Source organism: Microcebus murinus, chromosome 19, assembly GCF_040939455.1.
Source record: "Microcebus murinus isolate Inina chromosome 19, M.murinus_Inina_mat1.0, whole genome shotgun sequence".
Classification (NCBI taxonomy): domain Eukaryota; kingdom Metazoa; phylum Chordata; class Mammalia; order Primates; family Cheirogaleidae; genus Microcebus; species Microcebus murinus.
The window spans coordinates 30,696,507-30,714,366 of NC_134122.1; the positions used below are offsets into that span (position 1 = coordinate 30,696,507).

Genomic DNA, 17,860 nt, shown 5'->3' on the forward strand with positions numbered 1-17,860 from the left:
CTATTTTCTGGACAACACACCAGACGTTATTTGACGTCATGGTCTTTTGATGATCCTCCCTACCTGCCTCGTTCTCTCCCTGCTTTTAACCTCTGTACATTCTGGTGATGCGTCTATCACCAACCAAATATGATGCTGTCCTCGTTTGACCATGTGCTATATCTGAAATACTTTGCCAGTAGACTCAGGCTGTTCTGAGATCAGGATTGGGCTTATTTTACATCCCCTAGAGCACTTAACAGAGATCCTTGCATATAGTGGATGCTCAGTAAAACAAAGCCCAGCTGTGCCTGCACTTCCTTTCCTGTGCACTTCCTTTCCTGTCCTCAAAATGTAGCTGCTAGTGGGACATTCCAAGCCCTTGTCTCAATACTGTCAGCTCTTCAAATGGCAAACTTGTCCTGAATCTGGGCAGACTTGTCCTCCATCCTCCAGAATCTCAGGGTGTAGTTTGTTTGCTCATTTGTTCGTTTTTTTGTGTGTGTGTGAGATTTTTGTCTGTCAGAGTTTTAGATCAACCACATTCTTTTTCACTGCCATATAATATTCCTAAGTATGAAAGTGCCCTAGTTTGTTTCAACTTTCTACTATTGCCAGATCATTTGAGTTGTTTTTGCCTTTTCCTTGGGAACAGTGCTTCAGAGGATGTCCTTGAACATGGCTCATGGTGCACCTATTGGAGCATTTCTCTAGGATAGATTCCCAGGGGTCAGACTATATGTGAATTTGAAATTTTCTTAGACCCTGCCAGATTGTCCTGTTCAAAAACTGTAGCACCATAGGGTAAATGTTTTCCTTTATGCCTTCATCATTTTATATCTTGCTTAACATGGTCTTCTCAATGCTATAGTTGTAAACAGATTTTTCTATATTTTCTTCTAAGTTCATAGTTTTGCTTTTTAAGATTTGGTTCCTTAAGCTAGCTGGGATGTTTCTTCCCTCAGGGTGAGAACTTTTTCCTACTGTATTGGTACCACTTGAATAGTCTACCCTTTCCCTACTAATTTGAAATACTACCTTTTTCATAAATTAAATTCCCATAAATACATAGATTTGTTCTATTCATTAACCCCTATGTCTGCTCGTGTACTACTGCTGTCATGTTTTGTGTGTGAGTTTGTGCTTTTAAAAAAAAATTGTGGCCTAGATACAGTAGCTCATGCCCATAATCCCAGCAATTTGGGATGCCAGTCAGGAAGATCACTTGAGGCCACAAGTTCAAGACCAGCCGAGGCAACATAGTGAGACTCTGACTCTACAAAATATATTTTTTTTAATTAGCCAAGTGTGGTGGCATGCGCCTATAGTCCCAGCTCTTTTGGAGGCTAAAGCTGGAGGGTCACTTGGACCCCGAAGTTTGAAGCTACAGTGACCTATGATCCCATGACAGCACTCTAGCCTGGGCAGCAAAGCAAGACCATATCTCAAAAAAAAAAAAAAATTGTAGTAAAACATATATACAATTTGACATTGTAACCATTTTTAAGTGTACAATTCAGTGGCCTTAATCACATTTACAATGTTATATGACAATCACCACTATTCCCCAAATTTTTCATCACCCCAAATAGAAAATCTGTACACATTAAGCAATAACCCCCCATCTCCCTGCTATTCATACCATCCCCTGGTAACATCTAATCCACCTTTTGTCTTATGACTTTGCCTATTCTAGACTCTCAGGTAAGTGGACTCATACAATATTTATCCCTTTTTGTGTCTGGCTTGTTTCACTTAGCATAATGTTTTCAAGATTTAGTCACATTATATCATGCATTAGAACTTCATTCCTTTCATGCCTGAATAATATTTCATTATATGGATAGACCACATTTTGCTTATCCATTCTTCTGTTGATGGGCTCTTAGCTGTTTCCACCTTTTAGCTATTGTGAGTAATGCTGCCATGAGCATGGGTGTACAAGGGAAAAATTCCCCTTGGCCCTCCGAAGGTTTGCTGAAAAATCAACTCGCAAAAGGCAGATTCGTTGGAGAAAAGGCGTTCAAATGTATTTAATGTGTATACATAAGAGCCTTCAGAACAAAGACCCAACTCCACAGTGGGGTGCAGAGGCTCATACGACACGCTGAGGTTACAGAAGGAAAGGGGGCTTGGATCCTGGGAGAGCAGGTTGTGGGAAGAAGGAGAAGAGGAGTTCTGTTGAGGGGCAATAAATGATTACCAGGGAGAATTCAATGGGCTTCAACAACATACAGTGGTCTGGGGCCAAATCCACTGGGCCCGCAGAGCAGACAATTGTGACAGAAGTCTGTCCAGATTTGTTGACAGACTTTAATCTTCCTTCCTGCGATATGCATTCAGTTATGGAAAACTTAGGGAAGGGACCAAAGGTGATTGTTCTTCTTTGATGGGCCTGGACTTTAGACAGGTAAGGAACTTCAGAGGACAACTTTATCCTGTGCTTTGGGAGAGACGGTGGTGGTGGCCGGGTGGTGGGGGAGGTCAGAGGGACCTCGAGGCTTCTTCAGTTCAGCATCTCAAATGCCATAGTTTGGGGTGTTGGTTTCTGAGCCCCCACAGTATTTGGCGTGGCATTGCTGGGTCATATGGTCATTCTGTTTAACTTTTTGGGGATCTGCCAAACTATTTTCCACAGATGTTTTGAGGAGGAGGAAAGAGCCGTCCCCGAGACCTGCTCTGAGCCCAGTTCTGCTGTCACCTCCCCATCTTCCCCTCAGCCTGGAGCCCAGCACAGAAACTGGCGTCTGGTGGCACCGAGTGAGGGTTGGCCAGGTTGGGTGGGTGGCTGGACAGATGAACTCCAGACCACTGGGCTGTGTAGCAGGGCAGCAGGAAGCCCCGCAGAGCTGTGGAAAGAGCCTGCAGCCATAATATTTGATGAATGAATCAGGCAAGTGACTTGAGTTCTGTTTCTTAGACGAGCCCTTAGCTTCCGTGTGTCTCCTCTAGCTCATCTGTGAATGCTGTCACACTTCTGCTGCACAGGGCAGCGAGACACGTGACCTGGCTGCGGAAGCCCTTTGCAAAGCCAAAGGCACCCTCCAGTGTTAGGGACGGCAGAGTCCCTGTGTGTCCTAGCACTCAGACTAAGGCCTGGCATGGCGAAATGATTTCTTGCATGCATCCATTCACACATTCGGCACGTATTAACTGAGTGCCTGCTCTGTCCCAGGCGCTGTTCTAGAGGCTGGGACTCGGCCACGAAGGAGGGAGACAAAGGCCCTGCCTCATCCATCACCCAGTGGGCCAAGAACAGGTCCCAAGAGTCCTAACTCCCTTCCCATTTGTTTGGCACCAAACTCTAGACTATGTTATCGTCCTGACTTTTGAAAACACAGCAAGAAATGCTGCTGGAGAGCTTGCATTTTAAGAAGGCATCTTTAGTTTTAAGGAGAAGAATGGATTATAAAATGAAGAACAAAGAATAGGCCAGGGCCAAGTGCCTTGGCCCGTAATTATAGCATGGTGGGAGGCCGAGGCGGGAGGATGGCTTAAGTTTAGGAGATTGAGACCAGCCTGAGCAAGAGTAAGACCCTGTCTCTACTAAAAATAGAAAAATTAACCAGGCATCATGAGGTGTGCCTGTAATCTCAGCTACTTGGGAGGCTGAGGCAGGAGGATCACTTGACCCCAGGAGGTTGTGGTTGCAGTGAGCTACAATGACACCACTACACTCTACCCTAGATGACAGAGCAAGACTCTGTCTCAAAAAAAAAAGAAGAAGCCAGGTACCTTGCAAGTCAAGCAGTTTGAAACCCCATGCAGGGATCCTTTTTGGGGGGTTTCTGCATGAAGGGAGGAAAGAGAAAAGATTCTGGATCCTCCTGGGTCCCTACGACCCCCTACCCCCAGAAAAAAAGGAGTGAGTTGTGGCCTCGTGCCTCCTCTTACAGGAGTTCAGGGCAGGACTTTTCTCGGTCCCTCTACGATCCCAGATGTAACTGAGAATGGTGCTGGGGTGACAAAGTGGCCTCACTCTGGCCTGCTTATTTGATTGGTCACTGAGCACTGCCCCCCAGGAGCCCTGAGAGATGGCCCAGAGCTCATGGCCACTGAGCACACATCCTGTGCCAGTGACTGGGTGGAGCACTAGGTATTAATCATGTCCCTGAATCCTCCCTACAGCCCTGGATCATCTCTGGGAAACAGGCATGGGGAGGGTGGGACCTCAGTTTAGGCTGTGCAGCCATGCATGGTGCAGCCGGCGTCTGTGTCTTACCAGGACACTATGGGGACAGGTCCTGGGATCTGTGAGGGGGAGGGGCAGGAAGGTTGACAGGGCAAGAACTGGCAAGAGACTCTGTGAAATAAAACCTGGTATCCCCACAAGGACAGATTTTATCATTTACCAAGCGAACTTAGCAATAAAAGGACCCTTTTACGGGTCAGAAAAATATATGGGCATTAATAGTTTCCTAAGTATTTTCCCATCTGCTAGTTTTCATTTAATCCTTATAACAACCTCCTGTGAGGTAACAACCTCCAGTGTCTTTTATACCCATTTTATGAATAGACACACTGAGGCTCAGAGTAAGATGCTTCAGATTACATGACTAGTGTGCGTGTGAGGTGTGACGTGGGTGGGATCTGAAAGCTGGGTGCAGGCCAGGAAGGCCAGGGCAGGAGTGCTGGGGACAGGCTGGGGGGCGGCAAGCCAGAGGAAGGTCCTTGGGATTCCCCCTTGAGCATCATGGGTTGGGGGGGTCTTGGGGATTTTAAGGAGGGGCTGGCCTGCTGGAGTCCCGAGCGATCCTGCAGTGGCGAGTGGGGAGTCCGGAGGCCAGGAGACGCTTTCCCCAGCATCTCGCCACCTAAGACCAGAGTCCCGTGACAGCAGTGGACCCTGGCCCCACCGTCTCTGCTGAGGCCTACTGGGTGCTCAGCCAGGATGCGAGGATTTCAGAGGGGAAGGAGCAGCCCTGGAGAGGTGAACAGACACAAAAAGAGCCAGCTTCAGGCCACTTTGATGGAGGCCAGCTGCACAGGGCAGGTGGAGAGGGCTGTGGGATTCCAGCACCTCCCCTGGTTCCTCCCCTGCAGGAGCTCTGCTAATCCCCAGCCCTGTGTGTGCTCACTCCTGCTTGGAACACCTCCAGGAAGACGTCCCTGACCTCCTGCCCCTTCCCCCATTCACCCCACCCCTCCTCCACGCTCCCTGGTCACCTGCACCATGTTCTTATGAAGGTGACCCCCACATTAACTTGAAATGACCTGAGGGCTGGGACCCTGCCTTTATGTGTCTCTGTAGTCACACACTTTCCCTGATAATAAGCATGCAGTAGACACTCAATAAAGGTTTACTGGATTGAACTGGAAGGCAGAGGTCAATAAGGGCTGGGTTAACATGAAGAGGCCTTGAGGGCACAGAGGCAATAGGGGAGGCAGGTAGGTGTAGTATAGGGGTGGGTGGAGGGCAGCCAAATTCTAGAGGGGTCTGTGATCACAGGTGCATTAGTCTGGGTCCTCTAGAGAAACAGCACACAGAGACAGGGAGAGAGCGAGAGCGAGAGCGAGAGAGAGAGAGAGAGAGAGAGAGAGAGTGAGTATAAGAAATTGGCTCACGTGATTACAGAGGCCGAGAAGTCCCACGATGCAACCTGGGCAAGCTAGAGACCCAGGAAAGCCATTGGGAAAATTCAGTCTGAGCCTAAAGGCCTGAGAGCCACGGTGGCCAGTGGTGTCAATCCCTGTCCAAAGGCAGAAAGAGATGAGATGTCCCAGCTCAAGCAGTCAGGCAGGAATAGGGTCAAATTCTCCCTTCCTCCATCTTTTGTTCTATTCAGGCCCTCAAGTGCTGCAGTCCCCAACCCCTGGTCCATGTCCGTGGTGTCAAAAAGGTTGGGAACCAATGCTCAATGGGTTAGATGAGGCCCACCTGCGCTGGGGAGGGCCACCTGCCTAACCAATTCAAACGCTAACCTCATCCAGAAAAACCCACATGAACACACTCAGATGTAACGTTTAGCCAAATATCTGGGCACCCTGTGTCCCAGTCAAGTTGACATACAGAATGAACTGTCACACCTGGATAGGTGATTTGAGAGTCGCTTGACATTAGGAGTACCTCTGTGAGCTTTGCTGGAAGTTTCCATTTGTGTTAACTCTTTACACCCCTCAAGAGTGGGTGTTACCCTATTTACAGGGGGAGAAACTAAGTCCTGGCATTCACACCTAGACAGAGGCAAAGCCTCTTCCACACCGACCCTCGACCCTCGGCAGATGATCAGTCGCAAATATGACTTTCTGTAATTTCACCTCTTTGCCACCTCAGGCTTTCTGTGGCTTTTATCTTTGCACTCTATGCTACTGACAGTGATAATTAACATATGTATGGTGCTTTAATAAAAACAATAGCTAACTCTTATATAACACTAGGTATACCAGGTAGCTTTCTAAGTGCTTTATATATATTAACTCATTCAGTCTCAAAACAACCCTAAAAGGTAGCTATTATTAGCTTTGTTTTATAGATGGGGAAACCGAGGCACGGGGTGGGAGGAGAGGGGATTGAGTGACTTGCCCAAAGCCACATGCAGGGTTCCAGCCCAGGTTCTCCTTTGGCTTTCACAGTGACCTGCCGGAGGCCATACAGCAAGGAATTGATCTAGATAGCACTCAAACTTGGGCTTCCCGTTTAAAAGCCTGTCTGCATTCTGCTTCCCACTCTGCCTCCAGAATCCTGGTATTGTCACTGAGTGAAGGGTCCTTGATCGACCCTCTCCCTGCCCTCCTCTTCATGCAGGCCAAGTCCTCACAGGTGCCCCCTCCCCGTCCACCTGTGTGAGCGGCTGCCTCCTGCTAAGTGGTTTTTGTACAGAGTCCATGTTGTGGCTTTTAAAAAGAAATATGTGGGATGAATACGCACCTAAAAATAACTCAGGATCAATTTTTGGTGGGGGGAGGGGCTGTGTTTTCCTTTCTCTTCCCTCCTCTCCCTCCCTCTGCCCCCAAGGCCCATAAATTGCTGCTGGTTGACAGCTGGGCCAGGCTGGCTTCCTGTAAGCCATAATAACATGGCATTAGCCTGGCTGCCGCCCTCTCCGGGGCGGGGACGCCAGCACTCAGTCACTGCGGGCGGGCGTCTCTGCGCTGCAGCTTCCTGCCCCCAGCCTGGTCCCTGCATCCGAGACACATCTCTGCTTCAGAGATAACTAGGCAGAGACAGATTCTTGGACTTGTCCTCCTAAGGAGGAGAGTGGAAAAACCTCTCCGAGGACAAGGCTGGTGGCTTCCGGGATGGCCCATTTGAGGGCGACCAAAATTGCTGCCTACAGGGAAGAGCCGGGCGGGCAGGGGCAGAGAGGTTTCCAGGCTGTCTGCTGACTCAGGGACTTGGCTGAGTGGCTCTCATCTGTCCTGGTGTCTGTAATAGGCCCCTCGCCCCCGCTGGCCACCCACAGCCCGCCCAGAGACGCGGTGGGAATCCGGCAAATCTTTGCCGCCCAGAACCCACCAGCTAGATGCTGCATCCTAAGGCCAGGCCTGTTTTCTTCCTCAGGGGGCCCATCTTGCAGAATTATGGATTCTGGAAGTGTGCGAGGCATTTCCGTATAGCTCAGCCATGCTTGAAGTCACCCTTTCCCCTGTGATGTCAAATGTGCGGGAAGGGCCCATGGACACTCGTGTTTAATAGGCAGGGATGGTAGTGTCAAGAGGGAAGAGAAATCCACCAGGAGCAAAGGGTTCAGAGGTCTCCGCTTACGCTGAGCCTTTGGCCAAGGAATGGAAAATTCCAGGTGCAAGCTCGGAAATTCCCAGTACAGGAGAAGCAGTAAGGAAACGCCACACTTCCTCTCCCCCTGCACCCCTCAGCTTTAGCCAGCACCAGGGTGGGGTTCCTGACTTCAGTTGTTCCCAGTCTTGGCTGCATGTCACAGTCTCGTGGGGGAGCTTTAAAGTTCCAATGCCCAGGCTGTCCCCAGATGGGTTACATCAGAGCCCCTGGGGTGGGACCGGGTTTCCCAGGTGACCATGGTGTGCCACTGTGGTGGAGAACCTGGCTGGCAATAACAGCCTCTGTTTTGCTCCTTAATTTCTGATGTCTCCAATTCAGAGGTAAGCATGGCTGTGCATAGTAGGTGCTTGGTAAATAATTCGTAAGTAGCAGCTCTTGCTACAACTGCTGATAATGATCATTTAGGTCACACTCCAAGTGCTAGAAGCATTTGCAAAGTGCTTTTCTATAATTTAATTTTAAAATGTTCCTTAAAAATCCTGCAGCTTCCAGACCTGCTCCTCTCTGGAGCCTCCCGGGTACCCTTGCCAGCAGCTGGCCTGAAACACTGCTGCACCTGAGATCCTCTCCAGGCCGCGGGCCTGCAGGAGCCACCCTCGAACCAGCCTGAACTGGAGCCCCCAAAGCCAAGAGGCACCCAGCGCTGCTCTACCCTCGAGCTGGTCTTTGGCAGTCACACAGCATACCCCTTCCTGCACCGCGGCCTGTGCTGGCTTTCTCTTGCTTACAGGGGAGGGCCTAGGTGTTCTAGCTAGAACTCCTTTCCCAGCTGGAGCCCCCCACCCTCCACATGAATCTGCTCACCAAGATGGTGTGCCATGTCTCACACTTGGTCACATTGCCACTTGTGCTCAGCCCTGCTGCCCAGGCTCTCTGAGCACTCTGTGCCCTGATCTTCCCCAGCTGCTGGCCTCCCCTTCCCAGCTCCGTCTACATGTGTGAGTGTATGGTGCCTTCTTAAACGGGGCCGGAGCAGCCCATGTCCCTGCAGACGTGCCCAGCAGGCCCCAGAGCAGCCCTGCACACGCTGGCCCCGCTTGCCCTGGTGAATTGCCTGAGAACTTTGGGAGCGCTTCTGGTTTCTCTTGATTGGAAATTGTTGTCTGCCCACTCACTCATCCTCTGATGTATCCCTTCCTCTGAAGGGAAGCACATTTCTGAGATGGCTCAGCAGCTGTAGCAGCTGAAATCCCAAAGGCAACCCCTGGCAGGCAGGACTAGAAACAGTATCCTAGATTTTCAGGTTCATAGATAATAAAATGGAAGTTAAGTCACATGGGCTTATGCCCACTTGTGTCAGTGCCATAGTGACAGGGGGACTTGGGACCTCTTGGCCCTACCTCCTAGGAGACCCCCACCCTTTCCTGGACCAGGAGGGTGCATTTCCAGGTACTTTATGTAGTGGGCTGCACCCCTGGGCCCCTGGCTATGCCCCGTGGATTGACCTTGGTCCTGGAAGGGGCCTGAGGACTGTAAAGCACTTGACCTTCCCCAGCTCTAAGTGGCACTTCAGGCCTCATCACATCACTCATGTATGCTGCAGCTCTCAAGGTTCCCCAGGGGCAGCTCTGACATCCCTAGCTGGTGCCTAGAGAGTGAGTGCCCTAGGGCAACCTGTCCCAGCTGATGGCCTTGCTCTTAAAAGGGCTGACAGACTGTCTGCTGAAAGTGATCTGAGCCCTTCCCATGCTGAGCTGACCCCTGGGGAAGGTGGACAGTAGATATGGGAGCGGGGAGGGAGGAATATGCAGACAGATGACTGGTAGTAGTTACTTCCTGAGACCTTGGGCAGGTCATCAATTTCTCTGTAGCTCAGTGTCCACATCTGTGAGTATTGCTGGGAGGACCAGACAGGACAGCATGGGTGGAGCATCTGGCTTGGTCCCTGGCAAGTTGCAGGTGAGTGCCTTGCTCCTGTGGCCCATGTGGTCAGCAAAATACTACATGGTGTTTATTGGGTTCAATGCAGGCTCGACTATGCAATCATTGTGTTCATACTTCAGCAACTAGATCCTTTTTTTTTTTTTTTTTTTTTTGAGACAGAGTCTTGCTTTGTTGCCTGTGCTAGAGTGCTGTGGCATCAGCCTAACTCACAGCAACCTCAAATTCCTGGGCTCAAGCAATCCTTCTGCCTCAGCCTCCCGAGTAGCTGGGACTACAGGCATGTGCCACCATGCCCAGCTAATTTTTTCCATTTTTAGTTGTTTGGCTAATTTCTTTCTATTTTTAGTAGAGATGGGGTCTTGCTCTTGCTCAGGCTGGTCTCGAACTCCTGAGCTCAAGCAATCCTCCTGCCTCGGCCTCCCAGAGTGCTAGGATTACAGGCATGAGCCACCGCACCTGGCCAACAACTAGATCTTTATTAAGTGGCCCTTGCTGGGATTTGGGTGGCACTGCCTTCAGTGTTGATAATGGAGATTTATGGAAATTGCCACCCCTGCTTCGGTTGAGTCTGTCATGGGAACATCAACACACGTGGCTGGCCTAGGCAAAGAGGCAGGCTTGCAGCCAGTCAACAGGGGAACCGAGGGCTCCTGCAGGCCCAGCAGCTGCCTTTGGTGTCAGCTCAGGACTCTGATCAGATGAGTTAAGCTGGTGACAACCCGGCCCTGCAGGATTGCAAAGGGTGAGCTAGGGACAGCGAGGACAACTCAGAAAGCCGAATCTGTGTTTCACAGCGTGTGTCCACGGAGATCCAGGATGCAGCAGAAATGTCTGGGTGGGGAAATTGTGTGCCACCAAATGCCCTGGCCAGCCTGGGGCTTCCCCAAGAGAGTTGCTCAGCTTCACATTTCATTGTCACCATGTCACTAACATATTTCTGAGAGGTATATAAAATGAATTTTGCATATTAAAAACAAATAACTAGGATTCCATATAAAATTGAAGATACACTCCAAAAGGTCAAGAGGAAGATTTCCCAGTGGTTGGATATGAAAGGTTTTGGCTAAGAAAATGTTGACATGGAAGCCGAACCCATTTGTAACCTACCTACCTAGCAGTTCGCTCTCCTTTCTAGCACTTTCTTAACTCTGGGGCTTCCCGTCTGCAGTCTCTGCCTGTTTTCGTGTCATTTCCCTTTGGCCTGGGGATTTCTCAGTCAGGCCCAGGCATCTTGTTCTGTTCATTGCTGCAGCTTCCTGCCTAAGCGGCAGTATTTTTTTTTTTTTTCTCTACCTGGTGTTTTATAGTCAATATTTATTTTAAATTCAGTTTCATACTTCGGGATCCCTGGGATAATGCTAGGTGTCTCTAAAACATAGGCTTGTTTAACGTGTTATGAAAACTATGTCCAGGGGAAATGTTTGAACTACTTAAGGGCAGTGGTTTCTAGGGCCTATCCTTGCGTACCCACAAAGCCTATCACAGCAGCAGGTGAGCTAGCAGGCCCTGCATTGGAATCACAGGTCTCTGGGAAGTTGTGCAAATCACTCAGGGAAGCTGCACTCAATGTAGTCACAATTAGGGAGTAATTACCATTACTGTCCGTGAGAATGACCAGTGTGGTATTTGTAGGGCTAGGCTGCAGAACAACGACTCACCAGTAGGTGTCAGCCTCTGCTAAGATGCGTCCACCGCGTGCTCTGTAAGGATCATGTCCAGGAGCTTTCTGGGGCTGTTCTGTACTTTTTAGCTGATGTTAAACCTGGAGCGGTGACATAGGTGTGGAATGCAGGATGAAGAGAGCCCTGGGACAGGGAAGTTCTGGGCAGGGCATTCTGGATCCAAAGGCCAGTGAGTGTGCTCACTGGTGAGCGGGGGAGCCCAGGGCACAGATGGTCCTGTCCCAGAGCCATGTAGACTGTGCCCAAGGGCTGTACGTCATGGAAAAGGACTCCTGAGTAGCCAGCTATGTCTAGATGGGTCGGGGATGGCTTCACTGAGTGGGGGTGGGAATTGACATTTGAAGTGAGTCCTGAAGAATGAGAAAGAACCTTCCAAGCTGAGGGAGTGGGAAGGGCATTCCAGGACCATCCTGAGCACAGGTGAGCAGTCTGAGGGGTGGGAGGATGCGAGAAGGTAGACTAGAGTGAAGGGAGATGAGGCCATAGTATTTAGGACCTTGAGTACCATGAAATGAACCATGGAAGGTTTTTTGTTTTTTTTTCCATTTGGGGTGAGTGGGGGGGAGTCACAGTTAGACGTATGCGCCATCAGTTAGACAGGAGATGGGAGGCAGAGAGCCTAGCAAGAGGCTGTTGCTGAAGGTCTTGTCCAGGGCAGGAGCATTTGGTATTGGGAGGGAAGACATAGGTTGGAAGCTGTTTGCAAGGAGGAATTGCTGGGACCTGGGACCTGGTTAGACTGGGTGGGGTGGGGGACTGACAATGGAGGAATTAAGGCTGACTTGGAAGTTTCTAGCTTGAGCAGCTAAGTGGAGGTGGAACCATTCTTGAGTTGAGACAGAAAAGAGAAGAAACAGATGGTAAAAATAGAAGGAAAAGAAAAAATTATTTTTGAACTTGAGTATGAGATGCCTGTGAGACCAAGACCCCCCAGGTAGAGACATCCAGGAGGTGGTTGGGTACAGTGGCCTGGGGCTGATGGACATAGGACACAGTAGCAGCCTGAGGTCCACGGTGTTCTTGTTTCTGGATCTACTGTTCTTCTGCCTAGTATGTTCCAAAGAGGCTCCCCCAGACTGAGCCAGGTGGCACAAAGCCTCACAGTGACCATGCTTATTTCAGATTTCATCTCACCACAGCCACACAGCTAGTCATGTCTGTCCTCAGTGGCCTGGTACTACTGGCTGCATCATGGCAGCACCGCACTGGCACGAGGAGGGCCTAGCAGGCCCCTCCTGTCACCTCTTCTCAGAGTCTGAACCTATCTGCCCAAGAGGTGTTGCAGGAAAGCCAGGCACCCAAAGATGTTTGTGTGCTCGGTGGGCCTAGCAGGTGATAGGTTAATCAAGGCAGAGGAGCCCAACCTTTTTTAAGAAGCTGTTTGCTGGTTCCCTGTGTGTGTACATGTGTACACATGCATACACATGCTTACATGCGGGCACGTGCTTGTTTCCAGGGGCTGCTGGCAGAGGAGCCCCCTAAATGGAGCAGGAGAGGAGGCTTGTTCTGGCCGTCACCCGGGCAGCTCCCGAGGAAGGGAGTCAGTTCTATAGAGGGGACAGCTCTGAGGCAGCCGTCTGGAGCTGGGACACCGGCATTCACTGACCTTTGCACAGAGTATTCATTTCCTGTGGCAGCTGTAACAAATGTTAAAAGAAAGAGCTTAGACAAATTAAATTTAATAGAGTTTAATTGAGTAACAAATTACTACAAATGTGGAAGGCTAGACGAACAGAACAGTGCTGCCTCACAGTTCTAGAGGCTCAAAGTCCAAAATCAGTGTCACTGGGCCGAAATCAAAGGTGTTGACAGTGCTGCAGTTGTTCCTGAGATCCTAGTGTAGGATCCATTCCTTGCTTTTTCAGGTTTCTGGTGGCCGCCGGCATTCTTTGGCTTGTGGCCGCATCACCCCAATGTCTGCCTCTGTGGCACATTGCCTTGACACCTCTGTGTGTGTGTGTCACCTTTACCTCTTATAAGGACACATGTGATTGCACTGAGGCCTACACAGATAATCCAGCATCACCTGCCCATCTCAGGGTCCTTAACTTAATCTGCAAAGTCTTTGCCACATTAGGTAGCATTTCAGGTTGCAGGGATAGCTTTGGGGGACATCATTTAGCCTACTGCAAGCTAGGGTTTGGGAAGGTACTTTCTTTTGACTTCACCATCCACCTGGGTGGTGGGTGTCACTATAGGTGAGAAAATGGGCTTTGCCAGGTAATGTACAAGATCTAGTGGGAAATCTTGATCTATTATTGATCAACCCCAGACCTAAGGGTCCATAACATTTTTTAAAACACATAAAACTGGGCCAGGCGTGGTGGCTCACACCTGTAATCCTAGCACTCTGGGAGGCCGAGGCAGGTGGATTGCTCAAGGTCAGGAATTCAAAACCAGCCTGAGCAAGAGTGAGACCCGGTCTCTACTATAAATAGAAAGAAATTAATTGGCCAGCTAATACATATAGAAAAAATTAGCCGGGCATGGTGGCGCATGCCTGTAGCCCCAGTTACTTAGGAGGCTGAGGCAGTAGGATTGCTTGAGCCCAGGAGTTTGAGGTTGCTGTGAGCTAAGCTGACGCCATGGCACTCACTCTAGCCTGGGCAACAAAGCGAGACTGTCTCAAAAAATAATAATAATAAATAAACATATAAAACCTATCTCTTAAAAAAATTATATATATATATATATATATAGTGGGTCCATTTAATCAAGGAGCAGTTAATCCAAAATTCATTTCTGTGTTGGATTACTCCTGCCGGTCCATGTCACCCTGATCTCCCTTGTGTGTCCGTGATGGAAGATGAGGAAGCACAGTGGCAGCTCCTCTCCTGCCTCCTGCTGCACTGCGTTGGGGTTCACTCTAGTGGGTGTGGGTTGGTGGAGGAGCCCAGCACACCAGAATAGACTGGAACAGCCTACCTGATCTTGCTGGCTGGGGTACAGCGCAGGAAGAGCTGGGCTTGCCAGGGGTGGCCCTGGGTGGGGGATAGACAGCCCAGCAACTCAGTCTGCAGTCTCCAGTCCAGACTTGGGTGAGACAGAGAGACCAGGGCCCAGTGATCCCTTACCTGCAGCCCAGGGACCCTTGACCAGGCTCCAGACAGAGCCATGACACACAAATGCCCATGACTGTGAGAACCTTATTCTGCCTTTCTATCAGCTTTTTTTTTTTTTTTTGAGACAGAGTCTCACTTTGTTGCCCAGGCTAGAGTGAGTGCCATGGCGTCAGCCTGGCTCACAGCAACCTCAAACTCCTGGGCTCAGCGATCCTACTGCCTCAGCCTCCTGAGTAGCTGGGACTACAGGCATGTGCCACCATGCCCGGCTAATTTTTTGTATATATATATTTTAGTTGGTCAATTAATTTCTTTCTAGTTTTGGTAGAGACGGGGTCTCGCTCAGGCTGGTTTCGAACTCCTGACCTTGAGCGATCCGCCCGCCTCGGCCTCCCAGAGTGCTAGGATTACAGGCGTGAGCCACCGCGCCTGGCCTCTATCAGCTTTATATCAGCTTTATATCGTGGTATTCTCACTTTCCCCCTGGAGGCGGGCAGAGAAATAGTCCCAATTTCACAGGTAAGAACTCAGATATGGAGGGAAGAGGCTGTCCTCATCAGCCAAGCATGCCCGGGGCCAGGGAAGGAGACTTGCCCCAAGCTGCCCCCTCCATCCCTTCAGGTGGGTGGGTCCCTTCCCTGTTCTTTGAAGGATTTTTAAACCCCCACTGCAGAGCTGCCCCATGGCAGCATGGGAAGCTTTTTTGGGCTTCGGCCATGCTGTCCTTATTGAGGTCTCCCCTGCCCCCAGTCCCTGCCAGGTGTGTGACCTGGGATATGTCACTCTCCTTCTCTGGGCCTCAGTTTCCTCTCTGTGTAAAGTGGTGTCAGTCTAAGAGGACTCTCAGGTCCCTGCTGACTCTGCTGCACCCCAAACCTTACTGCTCACCTGAGTTAGGGGCACAGCCCAGGTGGAAACCCTGGGCTTGGAAGGCCAGGCTGTTTCCGGAGAGCTTGCCCCAAAGGAGCATTTGCCAAGCGCCCTTTTCTGGCCACCAGCTGTGTCTCCCGCAGAGAGGGATGTTTGCCTCTCTTTCCCCTGGGGGCCAAATGGGCTTCCAATGAGGAATGGGAGACCTGAGAGAAAGGAGCTCCCGGCTCGAGGCAGACATCGCTTCCAAACCACCGAGCCCATTTCCCTCACTCCGGAAGGGCCGACTGCGGCTCCCTTGGGGGCGGGAAGGGGGGAAAGGGCGGTCCAGGGGATACCTGTTCCACTTCCTTCCATTTGCCCATTTGTTTGGAGACCCCAGACTCATTTGAGAGGCCCCTCCGGATTAGCCGCAGGAGGCGAACAACTGGCTCTGAATTCCCCCTTTGTCCAGCGAAGCCAAGTGGGGAGGGGCCGGCGGACCCCCTGCCCCCACTGGAATGTCTGCTCCGGGCGCCCCCACCTCCCCCTCCTTTCCAGCCGCCTCCCCCGCTCGCTTCCTGAGTCCCACTGATCCCGCCGCCGAAACACGCGCGCGCACACGCGCACAGGCACACGGAGGGGGGACACGCGGGGGGACGCACACCACACACACTCACACACACACTCGCACACTCACTTCCTGGCGGGCCGGCGGCCTCGCGCTCCCCGCTCGGCGATCGCAGCCGCCCGGGCCCGGGGAGAAGCGACCTTTTGTTATTCAAATCACACCCTCGCCGTGCGCCTCGGGCCGCGGGCTCCCGCCCCGGAACACGCCCCCCGCGCCCCCGCCAGCTGACTGCGGGGGTTCCCGGCCCCCGGGCTCGGGCGCGTCCGTCTGCCCGCGGGGCCGCGCCTCCCCCGCCCCCGGCGCGCGCTGCGGCTCCGCGCCCGGCCCCCTCCCCTCCCCCTCGCCGCCTCCCCTCCCCCTCCCCTTCCTTTCTCCGGTCCAGCCTCCGTGCCGCCGCCGCCGCCGCCGCCTGCCCCGGTCCGCGGGGGCCCCGCCGGCCGCCCTCCCCGCAGCATGGCACCCTCGGGGCGGAATTAGCCGGGAGCAGCTCTGGGGGAAGCGGGATCTCGAGGGGTGGGGGGTGCCCTGCAGCCTCGGTCATGGATGTGAGCAAGATGGTAAGTGAGAGAAGGGGCTCTGCCCGGAGCCTCCCCCCGCTCCCACCCCACCCCCGTCTCCCGTCCCTCTCCTCCTCCCCGTCGGCGTGATCCATTGAAAGTTTCTGGATTGTTGATCCTGCCTGTTGGCCCCAACTCCAGGCGTGCTGGAGGAGGGAGCCGGGCCAGGATTCTGGAGGCGGCTGGCCGGCCGGGATGGGCTCCGGGTTTCCCGCCGCGCTGCCGCCAGGGCTGCCCGGGAGATCTCGCCAGACTCCAGGGAGAGGGCTGTCGGGCTCGCCTCCCCAAAACTGGGAACCCTGCCTGGTGGAGCGAGGACGCGGCTGCGGGAAGGGCTTGTCCTATTCCCTCCAGAGCCCCCCACCCGCACACCTTCTTGAGATCTATGGGAAGATTTGTGGGGCTGAGCCAGCGGCAGGGAGGCACAGGTGGGTGGCCCTGGGAGGACAGTAAGAAGCTCAGGTTCTAACCATCCTAGAAAGTGAGGGGGCAGCAATGGAAATCTTGGCATGGTGGGGGGATGTTCGGGATTGATCACTTGTGAACCCCAGCTTCAGGGGGCCTGGGGAGCAGCAAACACCTTGGCTTCTTAAGCATCTGCCTCCCCATTTCCCTTAGTGATGGGCTTCCCTGGAGGGGTCTGTGCCCTCCCCCAGAGTAGCCCTCCACCTCAGCACCACGGGGGCTGGAGAAATCGTTGTTCATTGACTGAGACCAAGGAATAATCCTCAGCGGGCAGCAGGATGTGATTTGGGGGATTCTGAAGGGAGGGGGACTCAGGAGCGCTTGGAGACCTGGAAACTGCAGGTTTTCCTAGGGGTCTCCATTGGCTCCCTCTTGGAAAGCAAATTTAAGGGTGTTGATGAGATCACAACCACCTTGACTGATTCCAGACCAGGGACCATCTGCAGTACCCCCCCTCCCCGCCTTGCAGTCTTTAGGGGGCTGTGTGTGAGTCTGGTCTATACTTGGGGGGAGCGGGGTTTCCCAGGAAAGGAGCTGTGTGTGTGTGGGGGGGGCAGAGGGTCTGGGTCTGCCTATACCTTAGAGATGAGAAGCTACAGGAATTTGAGTTCATCTTATACAGGATTGGCTAGTTTTCCCCAGAAGGTGTCCTTTTGAGCAACCATCCCTATGGAGAAGTCAGGTATATTCTTTGCCCATTCTGGCCTTTGGCACTCTGTCTTGGCTAGGGGACAATGGGATGGGGGGCAGATGACAGGTGAGAGGTCTTTTCCTATGGCCTGACCCAGTCTTAAACTGACTGAGCGCTACCTCTGGGGTTGGGGGGGCCTCCCGGGCTCCCACCTTGATATGAGACATACCTGTCCGTGCTTGGGCAATGCTGAGTGGCTCCACCACCATTCCCTGTTTGTATACCATGAATGCTTGTTTTCTTTGGTTGGCGGCTTTTAGAACTCCCTCTCAAAAAAATCCTCTGCAAGCCAGGCAGAGGTGGCTCATGCCTATAATCCTAG

General features: G+C 52.0%; 1 protein-coding gene across 5 annotated transcripts in view; it reads left to right on the forward strand.

Moving 5' to 3' along the window:
* HIP1 (huntingtin interacting protein 1) overlaps positions 1 to 17,860 on the forward strand; it is a 153,141-nt gene that overhangs the window by 54,463 nt on the left and 80,818 nt on the right. Inside the window, exon 1 of one of the 5 annotated variants that reach the window (XM_012742201.3) lies at positions 16,278 to 16,382. The exons of the other annotated variants lie outside the window; for them this stretch is intronic. Coding sequence (XP_012597655.2) covers positions 16,365 to 16,382 — 18 coding nt within the window. The 5' untranslated portion in view covers positions 16,278 to 16,364. Of the gene's footprint in view, positions 1 to 16,277; positions 16,383 to 17,860 lie in introns of those variants that run through there. 5 annotated transcript variants of the gene reach the window in all.